Source organism: Egretta garzetta, unplaced genomic scaffold (genome assembly GCF_000687185.1).
Source record: "Egretta garzetta isolate BGI_Z169 unplaced genomic scaffold, ASM68718v1 scaffold81, whole genome shotgun sequence".
NCBI classification, from domain to species: Eukaryota; Metazoa; Chordata; class Aves; order Pelecaniformes; family Ardeidae; genus Egretta; species Egretta garzetta.
Genome location: NW_009258671.1, coordinates 2,055,750 through 2,082,940, shown reverse-complemented (window position 1 = coordinate 2,082,940; position 27,191 = coordinate 2,055,750). Strand labels below are relative to the sequence as shown.

Below are 27,191 nucleotides of genomic sequence, written 5' to 3'. Positions count from 1 at the left end.
AACAAACACCGGCAGGGTTTTGAACTCTGGGCAACAGATCAGTCAGTAGCTGGGGCTGCACACTTCTTCATTCTGCAAGCTGCTCTTCTCTCTGCTTAGCTGGTAGAGGACACAGAATTTATGTGAGGCTTCTCTCCCAGTTTCAGAACTAGCACAGAACTAATTAATTAACACTAAACTTACTGCAATTATATTTGAAAAACACGGGTTGAGCACTTTGCTGATAATGAAATTTTCTGCATGTGAACTCAAAGAATGGAAATCTAAATCTTTGATACTTTTCTGTTTAAAAATATGTTTTCAGTCTTCAAGGCTTATACTATCTTCCAGACCACAAATGAACATGATGCTGCCTTCTGGATCTTGTAGGCAATTTCAGTGCCTTCCAACATTGCAGTTTTCCATGACCTGAGTGGGTTTCTGCCTCAGCATTTTAGCTTGGATCAGGATGTTGCTCTTGAAGCAAATCTCTTAATGATTGACTTTTACTGTCCTTTGGTTTGCACAGTAGAGCAACCTGGATTTATTTTGGGTAAGACTACAATGTAAGATGTACAAGGAGTGCTACTGGACTAGTCTGAATATAAACCAAGAAACCACAGTCCAGATGCATGGTCATGAGCACCAATACTGCCCTTCACATTGCTCCCATTTACTATGCTGTTTGCTACTGCATCTCATGACTATTACTCCAAAATTTCTGGCTAACCTGAATCCTGAGGAGACATGTATGGCTATACCTGAACTAGCCATTTAAAGCTGGACTGCCTTAAACACTGTATGAAATATCTATAAAAAACCTGATGAATATTTATAAATTATTTGATACATCCTAGCTGTAATGGAGACACAAGTAACTCTGCAGCAGCTGTCCTAGGCTAACACTCCATTTCACTTACTGTGACAAAATTGTTAGCATTATTCTGCTCATAATCAGGACAGCAATGAAGAGCAGAGGAGATGAACAGTGGAGGGTGACTGGTAATATGACTGATTTACACACTAAAAAAGCTGATTTCCTGAGTGCATTTCAGGACATATAGTCATATTTGTCTAAGTAGTGATTTTAACATCAGGGGAAAAAAAATAAAAAGGAAGATAACTACAAACCCAACTTCTTAATTTTAAAGAGAGGGGTGGAAATACATACCGCTGTAGCAACCTCAAGCCTATGTAGATCTTTTTCACAGTCATAGGTCTGTGCTAGTAGCTTCAAGTTTAGAAATACACTTCAAGCTAATAGGGAAGAAACAGCACTTTAACAGAGCTGCAGCGCATTATTTGTCCAGCATCATCATATTTAGTGGGAAGGCAGGATTAGAAATAAAGACTTTTACTGGGGGCAGACTGATTTTTGCCTCACCTCATATTAGCCTCTAGACAGCAGCAGCGTTAGACTACAGTGAGTCTTTCTGCCACAAACCAGAAACTTCTCCAAGTTCCATGCCTATTCAGGATCAATTAACACTAATTAAAGAGAGAACTTATTTCTATACCACTCAACTGTCTGAAACTTTAGTTGTACTACAAACTTTTCTTCCATCCCTCATTTCCTTCCAGTATCAGGTGTGTTCAAGAGTTACCTCTGAAAACAGAAACACCTAAAATATAGGTGTGGCAACCAAATGAAGCATTCTTCTCCTCTGTAGTTTACTTTCCTCACCAGTATTTTACTTCTCTTTTATTGTGCTGCAATACACAAAGCCTCTACATATTATATTCAAAGGTCGATAAGACAGCTAAGAATTTCAGGTTCTGCTGTTGGGAAATATGAACAATAAAAACATAGAAGAAAATCAGTGGTTGTATCCAGGTACAAGCAGTGGGCGATTTCTATATAATTAACTTCAAAAATTATTCAACTCGTTAGCCTTAAATAACGACCAGAAAATGCTGACTACTATTGGTTGTGGTTCTACTTTGCAAGCATTCATCTCCTGAAAAAAACCCTTTTTAAATGGTCTTGCAGTAATTCAGACAAATTTACATCTGAAAAGTGATGTACAGTAATTGCACATACAGTCACATTATTCAAATTAATATTTTAAGTGCTTTTAAATAACTAGAGCAGACAGAAGGAATGAAAAGTAGAATAAAAGTCTATTTTTTAAAAATACAATATTTTCCATAGGAAGCTAAAGTGTTATTAATCAATGAAAGTAAAGAAATTACAATAACTGGGCCACAGCAATCTCAATTTCCTTTCAGAACACTATGAAACAAACAGGCTAAGGGGGATTTTAAACTTCTCTTTTGAAAGAGGAATGTGAAAAATATGTTTGTAAAACACATGCTCCTAAATTGTGATTCATTTCCTACATTTAACCTTGCAGTGCTTCCTAGCTAGTTCTGTTATAATTCATTTTCCGTGTAACTGTTGCAATCTACATCACTGTTACAGCTCTAACAATAAGTTATCTCAGGTTTTTTGCTTGCTTGGCTGTTTTAGGGCTTAGCTGGTTTGGGGTTTAGGTTTTTCTGGTTGTTGTTGGTGGGATTTTGTTTTGTTTTAAATTGGCTTTCCTGCATGAACTTAAAACATGATCGTATAAAACTTGAAATTATGGATTTTGTTACTGTTTATAATTCAGCTGTGACTACTTTTTTTTTTTCCCAGCACCACAGATAAAGACACTTTTCTCATTAAATTATAGTTTTTTAATGTAGGTCAAGGATTCTGCCTGCCTAATGAGACATTTAAAAAAACCAAAAAAAGCTTTCCAAAATGCACTTAAAGAAATCTTACAATGTTTCCTACCATATGGAAAAGAAATTATTTCAGTTCAAGTTTCTGAAATTAAGAAATTTTCTCAGTTAAAACACATCCCAAAGTTTATTTTTCTCTTACAGGCTGGTTTAATCTGCCAAAAAGCACTTCTCAGGGTTAAAGCTTTCAATGACTAACAAAAGTATGGTGGTTTTGTTTTTTTTTCCTTGTTTAAATGTTAACTGCTGGGTAGAAGAGATTACAGGGCTCTTGTCTGCCATCACTGATCAAAGTTGTTATCTTGGTGTACTAACAATCTTAAGGGAATTTTAAATTTTGTAGCAAGTGTACTTTCTTTGCAGGAAAGCTATCCAGAAAGTGGAAAAAATGCACTCAACAGCATCATCTGCTTTATCCAATAAACTTAAAATTGATATAATTGAACCCATCACCTCGATAAACATCTCAGCATTTACCTTAACCTTCTGAGAAGCTGGGTAAACGGAGAAAGTGGGACGCAAATTAAGGTGACGTAGAAATCGCCAGGACTTTTCCTAGGAAAGCAGGACTTCTACTTCTGATCCAATGACAGCAAATCATGTCGCCTGCCCTTTAATTTTACCACAGGGTCACCTTCCATCTCTCATGTAACTACTTGTTACCCACAGTTACAATTCTCTCTATTTTACCTGGAGAAATCTAGTCAATTGTTTGGGATCGAGCAATTCCCATAACAATGCTTACCCAGATGTTTGATCACTCAAGATTTTGCTAGTTCACAGTGATTAGAAAGGTCAGATTCTGTAAATAATTTAAGTATGTGTAAGTCATAAGATCTGAGATACTTGATAAAAATTACAGCTTCAGTGATAATTTGCTTCAGACACCTCAGTTTCCAAATTAAACATGAAAGGAGCCAAGTGCCCTGAAAAGATACATGCTTTGTTTCTCTTTTTCAATGGAATGTTAATATATAGCACTGTCTAGTACCTTGTGGAATAACCGAATGAACTGAATTTTAATTTAATTTGGACATAAAGACTTACTCTGCCCACAGGGCTCATTGGATGAGCAGCATAATCTGATGTCAGATTATAGTTAGTTGCTTCACATATCATGCTTACTGGTCGCTCCTTCTTTTCTTCAGATGTCATTGCTGCAGCAGTCCTGAAAACAGAATTATGTAATAGCACTAGAACATGCTGTGTGTGCAGACTGCTATTAAAAAGCACCCCTAGATGTAGCCTAATACAGCCTGTGTCCTACTTTTCCAACTTGAAAGTAATTCACACTTCATTGTAAAGTTACCTGCACTGTGTTTGAAACTTAAATCTATTATAGATTAATTTTAAGACATTGTTTTAACATAGGATTTCTCTGTTAGCTTATGGTGTTGGTGGGAGGGGAAAAGACAGGTATGAACATGAGATGGAAATGGGAAGAAATGCTCTCCAAAGTCCCCATATGGCTTTGTCCCACCTCAGTGAGAATGTGCACATTTATGAAATTTCACATCTTGCAGTCCTGAGGGTTTTCACTCTAGCCACTGTATAATGTGTTGCAGCAACGGTGGCAAGTAGGACATCCAGTACCCAGCCACATATAAAATCTTGAGGTCAGGTATGACTTCCACGCGTACCTTCTCATATTGTATATTCTACAAAACTACTGCAAAGATAGCAAACCCAAGTTATTATCCAAAGATTCAGTAAGTGTCTCAACTGGCCACGAAAAGAGCCAATTGAAGAGAAACTATCAGGCAAAACATGATAGATTAAAAGCATGTGATTGTCCTTAAGTGATTAAAAAAATTATACCTTTTTTGAAGGTTACTGGATGATTATATAATACACAGGACATTTGCTAACACTACAGAGTAACTAAAGTGACAAGTGGAAATTCACACAGTGCATAAACGCTGTGTATTTCTATCATATAACTAATTTGGGCTATGTTTTTTGTCTTAAAAATTAGTATTAAATATTTAGTATTACTTTTAAATAATTTAAACAAGTGAAACTTTACACTTGCTAATCTGACTTGGAAAAAATAAATTAAATATTGCATTTAGCAAACACTGAATCTTAATTCAATATTAACAAGTTTTAAAACATGTATTTTATAGACTGAAACAGATGCCACTTACTGTTCATTCACAACAAAAATACAGTTGTCCTGCGATGGCTGTCCTGTTACTGGATGTTTGCAGGTTACTTTTCGTTCATTGTGACTGTGGAAGAGAGATATGGAAGATTATTAGGCAATAATTTTTTTTATTTTCAAGCTCAGGTACATAAATCCAGTATATAAAGTATATAAGCCCAGTGAAAATTATTATCAATATTTCATTATGACATATAATGATGTATGTGTATACACACACACATATATAAGCTAACAAAAAGGATAATGAGAATTAAAGAATTGTCTTGAATGCTCTGGAAAGAGATGGAAAACCTTTGTACTTGGCTGGTAATGGTTTTGAATTTAAAAACTAGGGTAATAAGTGTTACTAGTTCATATATGATCACCGATAACTTACTTCACATAAGTCTTTAGCTGAAATCCTATTTATGAATATATAGGCAGAGACAAGTTAAACAAGACATAAGCAACCGTTCTGTAGGGATAAACTAACAATGCAGTAAACGCAATTGTCTTCTAGCTTAGGACATGAAGTTACCCGTTTAAAATTTTCCTAATAATAAAGATAAATATTTAGTGATTGGAAGGGAGTGATATGTCACAATCACAGTTCTACTTTTGCTGGTGACTTTTGATTCAGAGTGCTCCTCCCCTGCAGCGTTGTTCTTGGGAGCACCTTCAAGCAGCAGGGAGCCTGCCGGCTGAGGGCTTCACCCTCATCAGCGCAAAATGCTCACTTTGCAGTATCTTGTTCCCCTCAACTGCAGGTGTTGCTAGATCACAACAGCAGCTCCCACTATTTGGAAGAAATTGCCAAAATTCATCAACTATCAGCTGCTGCCACTCAAGAAGGAAATGTTTTGAATTGAGCCCTCCAGCCCTAGAGGAGAAGGAAGAGAAGGGGAGGAATTGCCTTTACTGCCCACGGGGTATGTCAATCAGCTGACAGTTATAACTCGTGCCTGCGGCAGACCGGGGCTTTTCTACCCCCAGCCTCCATGCAAGCGGAAGGGTCCCAGCCCCAGTTACGAGATGAGCGCGGCCGAGAGCGTGGAGCTGCCTGCTGGCGCAGCAGCAAGACCATGCAGCTACAAGAGGCAAGGGTGGCTGAACTGCAATAACCCCCTCTCAACTCTCAGGACCCAAAAAGCAGGAAAGAGAGCTGGAACGGTGCACGGATGGAATTTAAACCTGGTTTGGTGATGAAAAAGCATACAAGCAGAAATCAGACTAAGGGCGGGCAACGAGTATAATGAGGATTCGTTATTTGGATATAACCCACACGCTTCAAAACAAACTCATCTCTTCTGGTTTTAACACTTTAAATAATATTTAGAGCCAAAAAAGTATATAATGCAAAAAAATCGCACCCCAGTATCTGAAATCAGCACTGTAAATCACAAAGAAAATAATTCCATTTGATAGTATTTACTTTCACAAAGAATATGTGATACTAATCTTTTCATGTAAGGTATCTTATATAATACTATGACTTTCTTATCACAGGTTCAGCCCTGAAAAATATTCTTGGACAGAGAACAAACCTGGATAAAAAAAAAAAAAAAAAAAAGTGCTTTAGTTGCAAGATAGCAGAAGAGGTCCTGAACAACAAGAGCTTTGAATGGCACTTTATCCTTAACACCTACTGCTTTTATTGCCTATTCATTTAACCTTCTTAGCTTTCAAAACTATGAAGCACAGCTCATCTCATAAATGTTATGCTTTCCACCCCTCCTTGCTTCTTAAAGCAATCTAAACTTAACAAGACTGTCTTAACATTCCCTAGGTTTCCTGAAAATTCCTTTGGATCATAACATTTTGCAGTTATGGAGCATTACTAATTAGAAGTTACCTCCAAACAAAAGCCTAGTAAAATATTCACACTACTTTCATGGTCAATGGATAGTTGGATAAATCTGCATAAACCTAAAGCACAAGATTAGAAAGATAGCCCAATTCTTTACCGGGATTTTAAAAACCTACTAATAACCTAAATGGATCGAGGTGTTATGGAGCTTAACTAATGAGCTGGCAAATGCTGGTACTTTATCTTCACACTAAATTCAGCAGAATTCTAAGTTTAGCTTCTAAAGAAGCTTCTGTTCCAGAAATGAATCTATTACAATGAGGGGACAGAAAAGAGACCTGAGTAGTCTGTGCCATTCCTGACTGCCATGGTCCTACAATGCCTTTCAAGTGAAAATAGCCAAGGAAAAGAATTAAAATTCAAAACATTCCTGAGGAAGCATCCAGGTCTTTTTGCAATTCCTCTTTTTCTTCATTTCCAAAAACTTTATTTTTATTCCCTCTGACATTTCAGAAACTCTCACACCAAACTTAAAAAAAAAAAAAAAAAATTATGGAGATGAGCAGGAACTCCACAAGCTTTGCCAAAACTAAAAAAAAAAAAAATTATGGAGATGAGCAGGCACTCCACAAGCTTTGCCAAAATGTTGCCATTTGTTCATGTTAAACCTTGTCAGCTGGCTATCAGCTGACATCCAGAAATGTAGAAAGGAATGGATCAGGACTTGTGCACCAAGACCATCAGTACTCAGGACCACTAAAAAGGAGGCACATCCCATGCCTTGTACGAGGGCACCCGGCTCGCACTGAGACAGGAAGAGGCCACACTCAAAGACTGGAGAGGAGAGGTCATACAAAACCAGAAGGGAAAGCAGGAAGGGGGAGGAAAAGAAGAGAGAGGAGAGAAAGCATGGACACAAACTTAATTCAAGAGTATTTTGTTTCAGGCTTGAGTCATATATCAAGTCAGTATTCCAAAAACACCAAAATGTTTTTTTTCTCAAAATACAGTTTTCCTTACTACTCACACTGATGTCAAGATGTATAGAGGTGTAGCTGGCATTACATAAAAAAGGCAAAAAAATATTGTAGATATGAAACACTCTCCTGTGGGATATACAATACTTCCTTTCTATCGTTTGAGAGACCTTTATAGTCACTTCCTTCTAAAAAGGAGTGGCAAAGGAAGAACAACCTTTTCTTTCCCTTCAGCTTTGATGCAAGTGAAATCTCACGAGTGAACACTGGAAATTCAGCTTCTACAACTAAGAAGTGTGCCAACTGTAAATATGTCTAACGGGATGAATAGATTTTAAATACTTCAATTTGAAAACTTTTTCATTACTCATCTGAATTACTGCATTTTTGGCATTAATTTAGCTGATATTTTGACAGGACTCCTCAAAATACTTGCGTAAGGTGTAGAGCAGCTTGGTAATTATTGTCATAACCCTCCCACATAACAGTAGGTTAAGGCATTTGTTTTAAACTCGATCTTGCAGACTACAGAGAGTTTCACTAAAATCAAACCACAGTTTGATAGGCACAATCTTCAACATCTGATTTAGACAGTTCAGTTATATATAAATTTCCAGGTCCACACAAATGTGTAGTATTTCACGTATTACACTATAATAACACATATCTCATCAATACATCTGAGGGGAAATAAAGCAAAATTTTTTTTTTTTTAACTGAGACCTCTGATTTCAATTTTACACAAACTCCAGTGTGTAATTCAGAGTTTCAACTCTGCATACTTATGTGTCTGTACTTTTATTATGTGGTAAAGAGTGATTCACTTTGACACAGGCATCTAGAAGCCAGTGCGTTAACTTTTTGCTTATGCAGAGATACAGCCTCCAAGAGGTATATGGAAACAACACTCCTCTTCCTTCTCTCTCTCCAATCAATTTTGCACAGCAACATGTTTTGAGAACACAGGGTAACTATGCACACACAGTTGCACTTATACTGAAGGACATAACTGACCCTCACTATTTTAGCATCCATAGTTAAGTTGTATTAATGGCATGCTAAACACTAGAGCCAAAGATGGAAAAAATTCCCTGTGTATTTGATTAGTATTCATGAGCACACTCTCCAGACTCAATATGTGGCACAAACTAGTCCTCATTAATAATTGTCACTGGGATGTGTTGGGCTATAGAAGTCGACACAGCTGACTAAGATGACGTTGAGAGAGAAGCATTTCAGTGCAAAATAAAGCATAGTTCTTGCACATATCAAGATAATATTCTGTTCTTGATTCCAGTAGTGGAGTGGGACAATGACCTGCTATAAAAGGATCAAAACAAAACTAAACCAACAATAAATAAATAAACACACAACACAACATTCTAACCACACCAAAATAGCTCACACAGGGAAAAGTTCCATTTTTAGCTATCTCAGTGCAAGACAACTGATACCAACTTAACAGCACCAACTTAACTTGACCTCTTTTCTCCAGAATTTTAAAGCTGCTCCTTCCCTATCCTTTCCTCTGAACAAGGCAAGCTTTGGCATCATTTAGCAGGTAGCTTAGCTTTGGCACATGGACAAGCCCTCAGAGCAGAAGGATTTATCTTGTTCAGGTTGGAAGTTGACAGTAACCTTGAATTTGATGCATGTTATTTGCCTTCTTATCTGCTCTCTTTCTCCTTTCCATCCTTTGAGACCCTTAATCTCTTTAAAAGACAGGATTCTTTTACTTATTTTCTAGACATGTTCCAAAAGCCTTGTTGTGTAGTTTTAATCTACTCACTAAATGTACAATCAACAGCAATCTTTTTGATGGCCAAATGTGATCCAAGAACTACTAAAAAAAAGGCCTCAAGTACATCATTCAAATAGATTATTCTATTTGTAAATAGCAACAGAATGCATAATTCCAGGAGGAGCACTTGACAACAGAAGCCCTATACAAGCAGGACTGTTGGTTTGGTTTTGTTCTAACTTGTGTTTTACAGGACTGCTGACCCAAAAATGCTGTGTACCAATATTCTGTTCTAACACATACCACTACAAAATCAGCAAATTCAAAATTCTGTCCTGTTTTGCCATTTTGAAATTGTTATAATCTTTAACAGTACCAGGATTTTTTTGGATAGAGAATAAATCAGATAATAGCAGTTGGAATGGAAAAAGAGAGAGATGTAATCCAGTTGTACAGGAGGATGGACACAATTAAAACCGAAGGGTTAGACCACCTTTCCTCTGGAACAGAGCAGTTCACTCAGAAGTGGCAAGAAAGATCAAAAGTATGAGGGTGGGGACAGTCGGTTTGGGGTCTCTCCATTGTATAATTTGGTTGAGTTCCCTGTCCTCACAAAAAAAAAAAAAAAAAAAAAAAAAAGCTGGACCAGAAGTCCCAAAGACACATCTGGTTTTCTCCCACTAAAATTAAAACTAGATGCCACTTCAAAGCTTCTCTCATGCCCTTTCTTTGTAGACTTTATTTATATGCTCCTAAATGCTAAGGCCTTCTCATTTGCTCATTCTTAACATGACCATCAAAGCAAAGGCTGAGTTCTACTTCACTGAAAGAATACAAACAAAATCATAAACCAGGACACAACTTTCAGCAGGCGTCCATATCTTTAATTTAGAAAGACTGTTCCTTTTGACAAGTGAACACTGAAGAACACATTTCAGAAGAATGCTACACGAAGTATCTGCCTCCTTATGTTTATTCTACATCTTAGATAAGATTCAGTTTGACAATCTAATCTCTATTATGTAAACTTGCAATCCCTATATAACACAAATATACTCAGAATAGAGAGATATATTTCTTATGAGAAGCAGTTTTATGCATTTTTCATACCTGCTTCATGACAAAATTCTTTAAAAGATTACAGATAAGGTAAGACGACAAAAATTACCAAGGCAATAAAGTCATCCTCTCTACATTAATGCTAAATTTTTGCACTGACATTTAAAGGTAAGGTTCAACTGGAGACAAACCTAAGACACGTCTAGGCTAGCTTTATTCTGCTTCTGTGAAGTATTTCATTGCTGAACTGGTGTGTGTGTGTGTGTGTGTGTGTGTAAATCACATCAGCAATTTTTACCTCGTGTGATTCCTTTCTGGTGTAAGAATGTCTCATTTCTAATTGAAATAATGCAGTAACTTACAGTTATCTAACAAAAAGTTGTCTGAATTTGGAAAAAATTTAAGTAAATGCAGTCCCTGCACAACTGTTAGCAAGGATGTGGTTTGTGGCTGTACCAACTCTTCTATTCCACTAAATCTGTAATGCCACTGTACAGTAAATAGCAAATGCAAGCACTTTTTTCTCAGTGCTATCATACCCTAGAATTATGAGCCTTTTTTCAATTAAGCTTTTTAAACAACAACTTTGGAAACCAGGTTGCATGGCTCCACTGGAAAACATATGCGTATGGTAACTTAACATCAGGGAGTCTGAAAAAAATAGCATGTGAAGAGAGAGCAAGTTTCAAAGCAAAGTGCTGGCAGACCTGCAGAACATCACATACGCTGCTCAGAGCAAAGTGTTTCTAAACCCTTTGTGCATGCACACGCTTGGGAAGGCGCATACAAAATTCTAATTTTCTTTGCAGGCAATGCAACACCTAAACTATAGTTGCTGTTGCCACCATTTTTTCGGTCTACTATGAGTTTATTTTTTCAGGCAATGTGTCAGTTCTGTAGACTTTCCTTTTAAGCCCTCCTTAGTCACAGTTACAGGAGTTCTGACATCCTTGTTGCTGCTGTAATGAGAAAAAGCACCTGGACATTCCTACACAACTGACTGTACTCCAGCTTTTCATTTGTTATTGGTATATATTTTCCAAAAGATTAAGCACTACTGCCCTGAAATTGGTCCCACTGAAAGAAAGGTTTACATTCTAAAACAAGATTTCTATTCCAGTGAAAATATTTATGTAAAAACAAAGCCTTTTCTCACTTGAGCAGATATGATTAACATGCTCTCATGACATACTTCCAATGTAAAACTGTAAGCTTAGGGAATTAAGTGCAAATATTAAAAACTCTTTAAAAATGCAAGGATGAAATACTTTCTAAAATAGCATATCCTGTATTACAAATTGAGAAACTTTTAATAAGTAACTGTTCATTATAATCAAGCACTGCATTTTCAGAAAAAGAAAGGGTTACTGTTTTCAGTTTTCCCAAAACTTTGTGGGAGGGTGTCTTTTACTCTGTAGATAACAGACTTGGGACTTTGTAAGATACTGAGACTTGGTAAAGGCCACAAAAGCCACACACCTTTAAATAGAAGTGTGGCAATTTGATGAGACATGACAAGTACAGCTCACAATTTATATAACGTTTCCCTTCATACATTTTAAGCCCTGGGCACAGTGTCTAATATAGTACCTTGATAACAGCACTGCAGATGAATAAAATTTTCAATTCTGTAAGTATTTGTCTGTAGTAAAAATGACTAATACATCATTTGGTGTTTGAGACAAGTTTGAGAAAATAGCGAGGTGGGTGTTAGAAGGCAGAACTATCTGTAAGCCTCAGATTTGATAGCTGAAATCCAAGCATCCCTTAATGGTTAACGACCTGGAAGGTTTCCAAGAACTAGAGTAACGTAACAATTCTGCAGTGAAAACCCACAATCTGTTTTCTAAAGAAAAATGGAATTTGGAGTAGCATGGTCCAGCAGGTGGCTTGTGGACCCGAAGCAACACTGGATTGCTCCAGTCTGGCTGCCTCTTCCCGTTGAAGACTGACAGCAGATGTCTGACCAGCTAATGCCGCCCAAAAGCTCGCTTCCCCGATGCAGGAGGGGCACTGCAGCCTCTCCTGAAGAGGTAGAGAGGATGAAAGAGGTAAAAGCTAACTTGTGGAGAGGGCAACAAAAAAACACAGTCAACAGCTGTTCCGATACAAAGAACAAGCTTTCTTCGCTGCTGAAGCTAGGCCACTCGGATTAGCAGACTAATAAATTGCTGCATTTCAGTAAGATGGGTTAATTATAGGAACCATTAATTGATATTTTCTTACACATATGATGTTGAAGGTTTTCAGAACCAGAAACAAACCTGACTTGAATTCACAAGGGACAAATGCACTTAGGCTGTGTAACTGCATGATCACGATTGTACCGCACTACCCGGAGCAATTCTTCACACCAAGTAAATCAGAGAGAATTCAGTTGTCTTAGTCACCCTCCACACCTCTAAGCATCAATTTCAGTAAAAACTTTTAGCAAATGCTTTGATAGCTGCATACGAACTTTAAATGTTTCCAAAGCTCACTAGACAGAAAATTATCTCCAATGCATACCACTAAGCTCAGTTCTGCAAACCTTGGCTTTTGTGATTTATTACAGTGTTAGAAGCATAAGTGAAATGTGCTCTTGAGCAAGTGTAACAGAAGTATGAACTCATAAGGCAATCTGCACTTATGCTTCCATTTCACTGTATGAAATCTAGAGACATTATGCAAGAGAAACCTACTCTAATAACAGTTCCTTTTACCAATTTTTACGTTTTTCAATAATTATGTTTTGAAAAAGAATTGCTAAAGATAACTATGAGAAAAGTGAATGCAGACAAATTAAGCAGCTTAATACCTACATACATGTACAAATATTTTAAAATACATTAATATATGGCCTATTCAAAAAACCAGTCTTGCTGTCAAAAGTATTTCCAACTGAAGTCTGACTTAGGTCAGGCTTCTCTGCAAGCTCACATGGTTTCAAGAGCTCAAGATGTCTCCAATTAGCATACCCTGAAAAAAGTCAAAGCTGTGCTGCAATGTCTTAATTTCCATTCGGCTTGGAGAGCCTACATCACTGTCACTTTTCTGCGCCTCTTGAGCACTGACAACCTTGACTGTCCTGTCACTCAATTCAGCCCCCTCTCCACTTTCAGTTCAAAAGGGATCTCAGTGGATTTGGTAATCAGAAGACATAGGAAAAAAAAAAAAAGAAAACTTTGTGTTTGATTCAGAACCAGTTGTGTATTTGCTAACAAGAACAATAAATCCTACAAGCGCTTACTCACCTCAGTTCATTCAACCAGTTTGGAGCATTCCTAATACAGAACAAGCATTTCAGAACAGGTAGCAATTCCCCTTCACAAAACCTAAGTATTCAGTAAATTGCTATATTTGCCTCCTATTTATAGCTCTCTTACTAATGATCTGTTTTGCCCCATATACAGTATGTATCACATTTCTTGCAGGTGTTGTTCTGGGGGGTTTTCTTTGGGTGGGGGTGGTGGTTTTTGGGTTTGTTTTTTGTTTGGGTTTTTTTTTGCTTAAGGTGTAGACAAGAGAGCACACTATGAGTATACGTTCGTCATCTACTGCACAACTCTTCCATTTTCAATATTTAGCCCTTAAAAGCCTTGTCTCTGCCTCTCTCTCTCTCCCAGTTAACAAACCAGAGGACCACAAAATGATTAGCTGTGCCTGTAGTACCAGACCCAAGTTTCCACTCTTTTTGTGCAATGATTTCAGTGCTCCCACTGCTACGCCTTCTTCCTCTCCCTACTTTCCACTTTTCAATAACAGTGTACAATTACCTATTACTGAAATAACCCCAATTCTGTGGATTCTCATTCTCTTAAAACTCACATTCCACTTTGCTTTCATAGTTGGTCTTGGATCTCAGCTGTCAAATATCTTCACTCAAGACTGCTTGCTGGTTTGTTAAAAGATATGACTTGCTTCATGGTTTTTTTTTTTTACTCTTGCATCATACAACACAATCTTGTTTAGTTTAGTCTCAAACTACTTAGAGCAGTGACAGCCTTTAAAGAAGAATTGCAGGAGTTACAGCAAAAGTCAATTGCTCATTCCAACTCCTGCTGTAGAGCTGCAAAGAAGTAAAGCTACTTAATTTTATTGGGTTACAAATGCAATATATATATATATAAAAATATTAAAAAATATATAATTTCAGTCAATTACTACCTCAAATTCAACAGCAGATTTTCAAGAGACATTTTGTGAAATCACATTGTGTTGCTTTCCAAATCTAGCTAAGCGCATCAGGATTAAAATCTGATATGCATTAACAGAAGTAATTAAGTACCTTATTTCTCTTAAAAGTTTTCTACCTTTGGCCAGATTTCTAGGGATATTTTTCCCTTATCCCATCTGCTATTATTTATGATTACTCTGGTTTGGTTTCTTTGTTTATTTGTTTTTTAAGATTACGTGAATCACAGCATTAGCTGCCTATGAAGGAAATCCCTTTTTTAATCTTAGCCAAGGTTACACAGAAGTGTAACAACACTGTCTTCAGATAGCTACATGACTTCCATGATTTCTTGGTCACTTTCCCAATGCCTTAGGAGCTGGCATATTTCCACAATGACATCTCTAGTAAACAGCCATTTTTCTTAAACAACACCACACTTCTATTAATAACTCAGTAGAACTTTTAAAAGCAAGCCGTGCTTATCAAGCATTTGTATCAGAATACACTAGGTCATACTTAGACACTTCTTCAGTCTGCTGACAGGGGAAATTGGTCTGGGAAGCTTCTGCAAAGTAAATACATTATCATCTGGGAAATGCTTAGAAATATTTCTTTTAACAGTCTGACAGAAGAAAGCAGCTGAAATGTTGGTGCATCCACTTGTGTATCAGTTTTAATTGTGGTACCAATTCAGACACATCCTGTATTTCAGGCTTTCCCTCACAACAGATCCTATTTTGCAAGAAATAAGAGTAGACACTGAAATCTGTAAAAATATTTCTTTTATAAATGAACAGTCATCACTAACGCTTTAATCACTGGCCTTCTTAAAGCCATGGTAAGGATTTAATTGAATAATCTTGGTGGTCCACTGATTGAGCATATGCAAATATGCGCACCAGACCCCAGAGGACAATTAATTGAAGCTTACACCATGTGTGGGCCTGCATTCATCTCAGACAAAAGAGTACAAACTCCATTAAAATAATTCATTGCTTATGACGTAAAGTTCAAGTACAGAGACACATGGGGTATAAAGCGTGGCACTGAACTGGAACGCTGAGCGTGTCAGCTGTCATCTCCAAGGTCCGAGGGCGCAGCTCAGCCTCGCTCAGCTCTCTTGTTTCTTTCAGCCCATCCACATTCAGCTTCAGGAGCTGATCATTTCAGAAAAATAATAATATTATTGCCGTAGAAGAATAGCAGCAAGTTGTTTCAGAAAGCTCCAAAAGACTGAAATATTAGCAACAAATAAAATTGGTTTGAGATTTGTTTGCGATCACAAGTAGATCAGAAATTATCTCAAGCTTTTCTCTGCACAAGCACAGCCTTTAAAAAAAAACCCTACCTAGTTTTCTTGAAACATCCACACTTAATGCTCACGTTTGTATTTAATGTTCATTTGCTCATATTTCAGATTAAAGATCCTGGTAGAGATACAACATATTTTAATCTAGAGGTGTGGACACCAATCAGGCTTGTGGCAAACCCTGAGAACTGATGTAACTGCAGAGAGGCCACACTTCCTCTCTTTTCTCTGGTTTTAAATTCATCACTCCCTACTATTCATCTTGTTAGCTTCTAAAAATTAGGCAGGCCTCAACACTTCAGCAAATACTGCTTCTCAGAAAAATCATCATTATAATATTATCCACAAAAAAATACCAAGGAGTATTACACTTTCACATGGTGTTAATTCCTCTCACACCTTCCTTTTAAACGTCAGCACAAGTCCTTACCAGGGAGAGAACGCCAGGCCAGATGGACCCACCGTCTGATCTACCGCAATGTCTGATCTATGGCAACGTCTCTTACGCTCCTACGGCAAGTTTAACTTAATTAACTTCAGATTGTCAGAGTTAAGTGATTGTCTACACCTAATTGTTGGTGCTAAGAATACCTGTCAGCAATTAGCAAAACCAGCCCTTTACAGTGTTGAATCTATCTTCCATGCTATTTAATGCTATTAGTCTAGGGCATTAGTTCCTTGCTTTGATGCATATGATCAAAAAGCATTTTTATGCAACAACAAAAGGGCTGAGAAATATGTCGTGGAAACGGGCAGAGCCAAATTTTGGCTGGGAACCAGAGATCGGTGCCCTCCCTCTGTGACTAGGCACAAAATGGAAGAGTGAAAGCAGAGGCAGTGGTCTAAAGGAAAATGTCCAAGGTTAGGGAAGAGGTGATTAGTCAGATTCATATAAAAAATGCCCCCCAAAATGAACCCTCTTTCAAATACAGTTTTGGTTTGCTTTCTCTTGATCTGTTGTTACATGCATCATCACAACTGGCAGGAGCCCCAGATACTAGAGTACCTTTCAGTTAGTTCAGAATGCACACAGAAAAAGTTAGTAACATTATTGTGAGAAACTATGGACTAGGGTATTGTTTATTAAGATTTATGTTAAGCTCAATTATTAAGATCTATGTTAAGCTCAATTATTAAGATTTGCTCAATGTAAAGGTTAGGCAACAGAGGATATGAAACTGCTTACACAAACTGAACCAGATACCGTTTGTGCAAGATAACCGCCAGATGTTCAAGAACCGACAAGAACAGGACAGACAACCCCATATAAGGACATATGAGTGAGGGGTCAACTATGGGACAAAGGAGGAAGACTTCTTACTTCGGCCTCAACGACCACCAGGAGGCAGAAAACGACCCCCTAACAACAACTGAGGCATGCGCAGAGTACCTCCACTACTTCATTGAACGTGGAAGTAGAGATGTATAAAAGGAGACTGTTTGAACTGCTCAGTACGGCAGTTGGCGGAGCGCAGACTCCCCTGCCGTCCAGCGCTGCTTTTGCTCATATTCTACTTGCTATAATTAATAAAATTTTAATTGGATTATGATCCGTTGTGGTCGCAATTTATAACAATTATAGTAGTGTTACCAAATGTCATCATCTGGTACTTAAGATTCCTAGCTGTGTAAAATCTTTTACATCATTCAAACATCCTCCACCAAATGATCTCAAAAACGCCAACTTATTTAAAAAAAGAATACTAAGGAAGAAAAAGCAGTTAAAAGGATACTTGCATATAAAAATTATTCAGAGTAAAAATTATGATAAAATTCATTGATTTTAGAACCAGTCTACCTACAAATAACAAAAAAAGTAAATAAATCTGAACACAAGATTAAGTACTGTTTCCTTTACTTAGTGTTTTAGTCACTTTTTCCCATCTCAGTGCTAAGTTTCTTATAAAATAAATGAGCGTCACAATTGAGACAGATTGCTGAGGTAGCAGCAATAATTTACGACAACTTCAACAACACTACAAATGCAATTAGGTAAGGAAGTGGAACAGACGAAGAGTAACTGCAATTGGCTTTCTCTGTAGATTAAAGCAATTTGGCCTTTTTAAATAAAAAAAAGAATTCTGTATGATGGGTAAACATGAATGAACTATTTAAGGTATTTTCTTCTAGGAAATGGCTGAAATTGAAATTTGAAAAAAAACCCCCACCAATATTTACTTTTTAGAATGTGTTTTAATGCACATAGTCAGGTATTTTAACAGGTGAATTGGCCAAAATAAGTACTCTAAGAACAAGGTTATTTAGGTAGTAGGTTATATCATTATTCAATTTACCAGATGGAATTTTAGCACCCCATCTGATCAAGAATTTACATCTACCACCCAGTGCTTATACGCAGATTGTCAATCACTTTGATGCCTGTCAGTCTCGTATAATGGAACCATTGGCTCTAGAAGTTTGGAAATTTCCATTTGACAAAAGCATTTCTTGGCTGCCTCTCCTCGTATTTTCACATCTTCCATTTCGACACCTACACAGATTGTTATTACCCATTTCTTTCATAAATGCAAAGGGACAAGTACAGTTTATTTACAAAATGAACTGTCAGCAGATTTGACGGCTATGCAGGAAACATATACAGCAAAAAAATATTATAATTCAGTCAGTTTTACATCCTGACCCTCACAACTGTATCCTTATCCCACAATACAACTGAAATAACACTATATTTGTTAAAAACTATTGCTGACCCAGCAACACATACTCCTTCAGAAAACAACACACCAGGTTGTCTCTTCCAATTACAATCATAGGTTAACTGCAGCAATAAAAAAAATACCTCTTCTTGAGCAGACATGATGCCTCTGGTGACCTTGCCAGCGTTTTCTCACATTAAATTCATACCTCAGTGAGAGCCAGAAGCTGGGAGCTGTTTTCTTTCACAGGTGGCTTTTTCAAGCTGTTGAGAGACCCCAAGCTGCTGGAATTGTGACACGCTACTCAAAGTCTACACGCAAGCCATCTTTGGCCAACTCTGGTAGGCTTCTCTCTCACATGTTGAGTAATAAAATGCTAACAGCATCAGTGACAACTTCTTGAATTTTATTCCCCGTTTTTTCTGATGTGAAGACACACACACGCATATACCTGCCACAGACCACTGAAATGAATATAACACAGGGGCAGCCCTAACACTGAAGTATTTTGATGTTGCATACAAAATACAGCCCACAACCTGCAGTTGGGATAGAAGCAGCACAATAAGGCAGGTACATACATGGCTGCTGCATTGGAATTGCGTACACCTGGCCAACTCAAACAACTGAGAGCGCTGTCATCTGTGCAGGCATGCTCTGTGCACAGGACCACATCTTCTGCTTAAAGACAGGTCTTGGGGCTATGCTCTTTACAACTGCTTTGAGAAAATGGCTTGCTGTTCTAGAAGGACTAGTCCACTCCACGCCTTGCTCTTGCACTGGCACCGGTGCTTAAGCAGTGACGCAGTGATCCAGTTGACACAGCTGAAAATGAATTGTTTTTCACGGCACTAACCTTCTCACAGGCTCACAGCACAGGGTGCGGTGAGGGGAGATGGAACCAGCCTTTTTGATAACAGCTATTGCATCTGCACAACTACATCCTCAGCCTCAAGCTGGCAAAAGCGATGGTTTTTTTATGTCAGAGCAGTTCATCTGTACTAGGTATTTCCAAGAGTGTAACTATATGGTAATGGAAAAATCCTGGTGAAAACTCATTTCATAAAGAAACGCCTTATGTAAAAATGACAAATCGGTTCGTTTTATTTGTGTCAGAGCAAGAGGTCAGGGACAAAGGAACACTTGGATGGCAGACACCACACAAGACATCAACGTCATTTCAATGGGATTTTTAAATGACAAAGAGAATCCAATACCACCCTCTGTATTGGGCAGGAACATTATCTTCTATCAACTTCTTAAGAAAAACTTAAACAAGTTCCTAATGCTGAATCTGGCTTTAGAAAGAATTTTAAAGGACTAGTAAAATCATATCCAAGAAGATAAATTAACTGCAGTTTACCATATGGAGTATTACTCATTCCTCCTTTTACACTAGAAAACATGAACATAAGGAAGAGATTTGTGAGGCAGTGAATTTTCATACGAAACCCAGAAGTGAAAACTCCTTCCCTCATCTTTTTCTTTCTGGATCACACATTCTATCAGGAAAGCATATTTTAGGCTACATTTCAAGACTATAAAAGAGAGTATTTGTAAAAAAAGATGTTTTTACAGTATCTCTCACCTTATAGAACATTTCCAGAATCAGCAATTTTACAGATATTCCGTATCTATAAAGTAACTAAGCCATGCAGAATTTTTACATGCCTCCAGCTACTCAATACAGTTCTACATGTTGTGTACCTTCTGACATCAAATTGTTTCAGAATGTTTTTTTTCTGGTATCCACAATTTCCTAGCACTCTTTATGGGTATCCAGCCTCTACATGGGTGTACCCCCTCTCCTAAGCTATGAATGTGGGCATCTTGAAATATATTAACAGCCAGCTGGTTTATAGTAGCACAATACTTAATCATTGTTACAAAGAAAAAAACCAAAACAACCAAACCCCTAGATGTTGCACTAAAAAGATCCCTGGGTCCTTCCTGGCACAAAAGAGCATTCTTCACTTGTTTGTTGGTTTGCTTTAAACCCAGACTCCTGGTGTCCACTAAAGATTCAGGCATGGTGTAGATCACAGAACAGGTATCACAGGGCAGCTCTACTTTCTCATCAGCCTTTTATTGTGTGTGCCTGCTCTGATCAACACAGTGATGGTATCTCTAAAACAGGCTGCTATCTAGAGCTGTATGTACAATAACGTTACTCCTTAATGGTGGACATTAAAGAAAAAAAAGTAATTTGAAGACACAGCCTTTGAGAAATCTTTCTGTGTCATGTTTAGGACTGACCATTCAGTAAGAACTGAGAGATCACAAAACAACACAAACTTTATGGAGTTGCTGTCTTTAACCCAGGTCTTCACTGGGTAGAATTAACTACTGTTTGTGAATATTATTAATTCTCCTTCTATCCCATTTGAATCTCATAAAGCAAGGGTTAGGAATTTTAACAGTGGAAGGGTGGGGTAAAAAAAAAAAAAAAAAAAAAAAAAAAAAAAAGGACTATTTACCATGAATTTCTCATTCCACATGAAAAATGGGCACAAAAGTCAGTCTTGCATCTTGAAAGCAAAATCCACTTGAATAACTCTTCCATGGAGTATGACTGTAGGGAGCTTGGCTGTATTATTGCCTTAGGCTAGGAAGCTTCCAGATGCCTGTTGTCTGCAGGGTGTGCTAACGCTCAATTTGCTCCTCTTCCCTGGCTGCCTCGGGCAGGGAGTCTGAAAATGCTCTGCCCATAATGACAAGTCAGCAAAAAAGCTTGGCATGGTCTCCTCCCTCCTCATGCCCTTTCCCTGGTGATAACTTAGGCAAAACCATCCAAATCAAACAATTTTACGTTACGCATTTTAAAGGAGCAGAAAATGCACAAGCCAAAATATGTATTGGTAGATCAACTTCAAATAAATTTTATTTTCTGTTTTACTTGGATAGTTCCAACCCTGAAAATGATTGGCTTTGCTACATAACTGAGTTTTTAATGATTTAATGCTAAGCTAAAAGTTTGATCCCATAGTATGTATTTTACAGAAGCAAACCTGGTCTTCACAAAACAAGCGTTTTCAGTATTTTGCAAAAAAAAAGAATTTCTAGAAGAGGAAAACAGATCAATGTATGAGGGAAATCAAATAAAATATGTTAAAGCGAAGCAATAAATTCATCAGCTTCACGAAAAGCAAGTGTGAACAAGTGGTAATGCCTTGCCATGAATGTTGTTCATACTTCTCCTCATTAGGCAGAAGGTACTTTGAGGTAAAGAATTTGTTCAATGATCATTGCTCTAAACGATTTCACTGCTCAGGTGAAATCAGAAATTCACCCCTTCCTCTCTCCACCCCCAAAAATAAACATCACACTTTAAGCTTTTGAAAAACTCTGGCAGAATGATAGCCTTCACTACTATCATGAAGGGAATTTGTTTCTAAAACCAGATAAGGGAAAATACAGATCACACAATGTTCACAGTTTCTGTTCCTTTAGGTATCATATTATTTAGATAAAATTGGAGTTTCAATACTAGAAGAAACATATTTTAACCCCACTCTCCCCCAATAAAATAGGCAAACTGATACAACTGGCTCAGTTCAGAAGGAAAGGCAGAAGTTTCTTTCAATCATTGGGCTTGGTGACATATACCTTTAAACACATCAATATATTCCTCTTTTAGCTTCTATTAGGTAGCCGCACATTTCAATCAAGATATACTTTAAGGTTTAAAAAACACTTGCTCATATTTAAACTGTATCCTTTTCTCCTTTAGAAAATCCTAATTCTGCAAGAGAATGGAAAATTTATGAGCCAGACTGGTACTCCTATAGGTAGGAAAAAGTAACTGGAAAATTCCAGCCATCACCACACTAACTCAAAGTAACCATGGCTCTGTTCAGTTAACCAACAAAACCAGAAGTCTCATATTAACAATTACATGATAAAGCTAACCGACATAGTAAGTATCTTTAGACCTATATTTAAGAAAGGTCTCCCTCATTCCACTCTTTTTTTTTTTTTTTCCCTCTCCTCCTCCTGGAAAGGATTTATGCAAATTATCCTGGTGAATTTAAAAGTATAGCTGCATGTTTTCTTTTGGTAGAGAAAACCAGCAAATTAAAAGTTTACTCAAAATCCTAAATTCCAGTCAACAGAACAGGAAAATAGCTATTTGTGTCATTCAACTTACATGACTCCTAGCCTAAAACACTACCAGCACTTTACTTTCATGTATCACGTCTCTATTCTTTTGCATTTAATAGTACATTCAATAGGGTTTACATATATCAAAAAGCAAAACACTTTAAACATCTTCAAAGACAGTCTGATATAACTGCTTATAAAGACCTATTTTGGCTAAGCCCAAATTACATTAAAAAAACCCAGTGATAAAACTGGTAATAAAATTTAACTTCTCAATCTTTAAAAAAAAGCCAAGTAGGTATGATAAACATCTCTCTAAAATGAAACATTAAAATTTTTCTAAATTCAACATTAAAATTTATTTGGAAACTATGACGACATAGAAATCAGTTCTATTTCTGACAATATAATTTAAAAAGCATTTCCCATGGCTCATTGCTTTTAGTTCTGGGTTGGAAGCCAACCACCTACATGAAAAGTCAGAGATATAAATGAACTTTTATGCTAATAGTAGTCTGCCAAGTCACATAAATCATAAATATATCAATTCTGTATCTGCAATATATCATCACCAAATTACTGCATCATAAAAATTGTCAGTTGACACATGAATAAAATTAACCTAAGCACAGGTTTCTGAAAGCTAACATATTACATCCACATAGCTACTTACAGCTCTGGTCCAGACCATCTAAATTCGGACTAGAAATTATTTCCTCCTGGAATTCAATATATAACTTTTACCAAGATGAGTTTCACTACTCCCCAGAATCTTCAAACAGCTGAATAAGATGTTTTTGCATGTATTCATCTACCAAGACTCGTCACCCTTAAAGAAAACACCAAAAGAAACCAAAACCAAAGTGACAGAGCAAAACCCTGGATTTCCCTTGCAAAATACCTCTATGTAGATAGGTGTGCTGTAATTTTCTAGCTATAATATGGAAGATTATCAGCATATTAGAAGAAAAACCCTTTCAAAATTAGAATCTGCCAGGATTTCTGAATATCACAGTATTGCAGCACTTTTATGATTAGACCTTTAAGTGCTAGGAAGGAGAAAAGAAGGCATGTATTTTATATTTCATCTGTGATGAGAAAACAGTTACCATGAAGTGGAAACTAAAGTGTATTTCAGTTATATAAAACTTAAACTACAACCAGATAGAGTTTTGTGGGTTGGGTGTTTTTTTTTTTCTGAATAATTTTTATGCTGACAGATTTTGCAGCTCAATATATGACATTCCCATAGAAATAAACATACAACTTGGCAGATGATACACATTCAGATATATACACTGACTGAAAATGCAACTGTTTTTCCATTTGGTGCCCCCCTACACGCATATACAACCCCCAAAATAACGTTTGAAAGATGGCCATCTATTAACATTGCCGTATGAGCTGTATGTTAAAATAAGGTAACTTACAAGCGTCTATTTGGAGAGTACTTCCCATTCAGTGTTGCAAGCTAAGTAATAAAGCTCAGATTCTGCTACATTCAATCTCTTAGACATGTGATCTAGTAGACAAGCATGTCTGAATAAAAATCTTGGGAAGTTATACATAGTTACAGTAAGTAATAGATCAGTAAACGCTTTATTTCTACCTAAAATTAGGTTTCTATTTAAAATCTTAACTTGAATGCTACAAACGTTGTGTGCTACTTTGCATATATTGTGAATTACTGAATGCTGGATTAAAAAAAAAAAAAAAGAAAAAGAAGGAGGAAATACTTTATATCTAAAGAAAAACAGTTGTAAAAATGCGTAAGAATTACTCACCAGTCTCCAGGGGAATTCATTCTTTACCAGAAGCTGACACACAAACAACAAAAAGCACATAAGGATGTGAGGTACAACCCTTTTCTCTGGGAAGCTGCTCCCCAATGAGTATTGCACAACCCTGACCCAGAGAAAAAAGCAACTTAGCTGTCAGGATTGCTAGCCTCCGAGAAAGCTGACACCGGAGTGATGTCACATACTTCTGAAATGTTGCTGCAGCTCCAAATTATCAACTCTCTTCTACCAATATAATCTCTACCTCTAGATGATGGAAGACAAAACATTTAACTACAGGATTAAGTTTCAACAGGAACTAATAGAAAAGGTTTTTAAGGGCATATTGGGGCGGGGGGGGGAACGACTTAGACAAAACATGACAGTCAGAAAAAGCGAAACAGATAATGGCTGTGTTACCTAGATACGCTGTTCTAATTTACCTTCCACGCGCAAAGTTTTTATTTGTTGCAGCAATATTCATAAACCAATTTCTGAGTTGGAGGGGAAGAGCAAAGACTAGCACAGACCACCACAGCACTGGGCATCTCTCTTCAAGGCTCCAGCTAATCCAGCTGACAAGTTCTCAACTCCACATGGTGGCCCTCAGCTGGGCCACCTTTCTCACTCTCTTGACCTCCTCCTGCCCCAACATTTGCACCACTATCCTTTCTCTCATCCTGCATGCCTTGTCCCAGTCGCAACTGGGACAAGTATTTGGAAGCACAATGGACTCTAATCTACGATCCTCAGAAAGCACACGTCTAATTCCATCAGGAAACTAAAGGCTAGGAAGCTGGATGAAAAGAAAAAAAAATAGTAATCAACAAAAATGTAATCCTTGTGTGCTAAGATCAGGAAATTTGATAGCACAGTGGATGCATCCAAACTACTAATGCAGGATGTGAAGCTATACACACTGTGAAGAACACCACAGAAAGGAAAAAAAAAAAAAGATCATAACAGAGGTACCGAAGGAAATTTCTACACAGGAAAGAAAAAACATAGACTAATGTTCTACTTTTAAAGTATGTATCTTTAAATCTGACAGCCCACAGATTTTCAGCAGTCCTGAACCAACATTATGGTAATTTAGAGCTGGTTAGTAATCAACGGGGGCACAGTACTGCCTTCAGTCAACTAGACTGAGGGCAGTGCAAGCCTTTCAGTACAGAAGAGGCCTGAAATTTTTTGACGTTATAATTAGTGAAATTATCTGCAATCTATAAAGAGAAGAATCTTGCAGCAAAAGGTCCCAAATTCACAAGGTAAATCACTACTTTTTAAAGAAGATCGAGTGTGAGTAAGATGAAAAATTCCAAGGAAAGGAAAAAGGACCAAACCAGAAAGAACACACAGGCCTTCAAAGTAAAGAAATGGCAACTCAGGTTAGACACCAAAACCCACTCTTCTGATAGAAAGAATAAGGACTGGAAAAAAAAAAAAATCAAACCCCAAACTGGTATGCAGTCAGAAAGGGATTAAAATGGGAGTTAGCTGAAGTGGGGATCAAAACTTGAGCAGTATTCTTCCCCAGTTTTCAATGTGAATGGTACCAACCACAGGAGCTGGGAGGCAGAATGAACTAACAGAAATAAATGCATGGGAACAGGCTGCCACTGGGGCAGGGAAGAAACTGGTTAAAGAGAAGCAGCCAAGTGCAAAGCCAGGAACCAGCTGATGTACAGAAGACTACTGCCAGAATTCAATCCTGTCCAGAGGACTAACTTAAAATGAGTGTTTTCATTAGTAACTAAAAAGAAAGGCATATGCAATGAAGTCTGCTGGTGACAAAGCCAAGGGGCATCATCAGATGTATGAGCTACCTTTGATAAAATACAAGAAATAGATGAGTTTCATACAGAAAGAAATGGATAACCAACAGGAAGGAGCAATGATGGTGGAACAAAATTCAGGAATACAAATGCAAGGTGATATCCCTAACTAACAAAATATCTGTTAAAAAGTAGACAAGAATGTGAATGGCATCCTGTACGCATGCAGATGGTTCCAGACTGAGAACTCGACCTCTGTGTCCTGTGGCTACTTCTATGGTAAAATATGGAGAAGTGTGCACTTCCCACTGACATTTTTGTCCTTTTTGTAATGGGTCCGTAACCTGAGAAAGGTTGAAAGACAGCAGAATCAGAATATGATTAAGTAATGTACCTATGTCAATTAATTGACGACTATGGAACAGATCCTCCTAGAAGCTATGCTAAAGCACATGGAGGCCAGGGAGGTAATTCGGGATAGCCAGCATGGCTTCACCAAGGGCAAGTCCTGCCTGACAAACCTAGTAGCTTTCTATGATGGTGTGACAACAACAGTGGACAAAGGAAAACCAATGGACATCATCTATCTTGACTTCTGCAAAGCCTTTGACACGGTCCCCCACAACATCCTTCTCTCTAAATTGGAGAGCTATGGATTTGATGGGTGGACTGTTCGGTGGATAAGGAACTGGCTGGATGGTCACGTCCAGAGGGTAGTGGTCAATGGCTCGATGTCCGGATGGAGACCGGTGATGAGTGGTGTCCCTCAGGGGTCCGTACTGGGACCGGTGCTGCTTAATGTTTTCATCAATGACTTAGCGAGACTGAGTGCACCCTCAGCAAGTTTGCAGATGACAGCAAGCTGAGTGGTGCAGTTGACACACCAGAAGGACAGGATGTCATCCAGAGAGACCTGGCCAGGCTGGAGAGGTGGGCCTGTGTGAACCTCATGAGGTTCAACAAGGCCAAGTGCAAGGTC

The 27,191-nt window shown here is 37.7% G+C and overlaps 1 protein-coding gene and 1 long non-coding RNA gene across 2 annotated transcripts in view; one reads left to right on the top strand and one right to left on the bottom strand.

The window, feature by feature from the left end:
* LOC118451654 overlaps window positions 1–17,410 on the top strand; it is a 19,112-nt gene extending 1,702 nt beyond the window's left edge. The window contains exon 3 of the long non-coding RNA XR_004841158.1: window positions 17,355–17,410. This is a non-coding gene — a long non-coding RNA (uncharacterized LOC118451654). The remainder of the gene's footprint in view (window positions 1–17,354) is intronic.
* PLEKHA5 (pleckstrin homology domain containing A5) overlaps window positions 1–27,191 on the bottom strand; it is a 173,488-nt gene that overhangs the window by 66,864 nt on the left and 79,433 nt on the right. The window contains exons 2-3 of the mRNA XM_009648731.2: window positions 4,854–4,937; window positions 3,754–3,874 (exon numbers count right to left, since the gene is read on the bottom strand). Of these exons, the coding sequence (XP_009647026.1) occupies window positions 3,754–3,861 (108 nt within the window). The 5' untranslated portion in view covers window positions 3,862–3,874; window positions 4,854–4,937. The remainder of the gene's footprint in view (window positions 1–3,753; window positions 3,875–4,853; window positions 4,938–27,191) is intronic.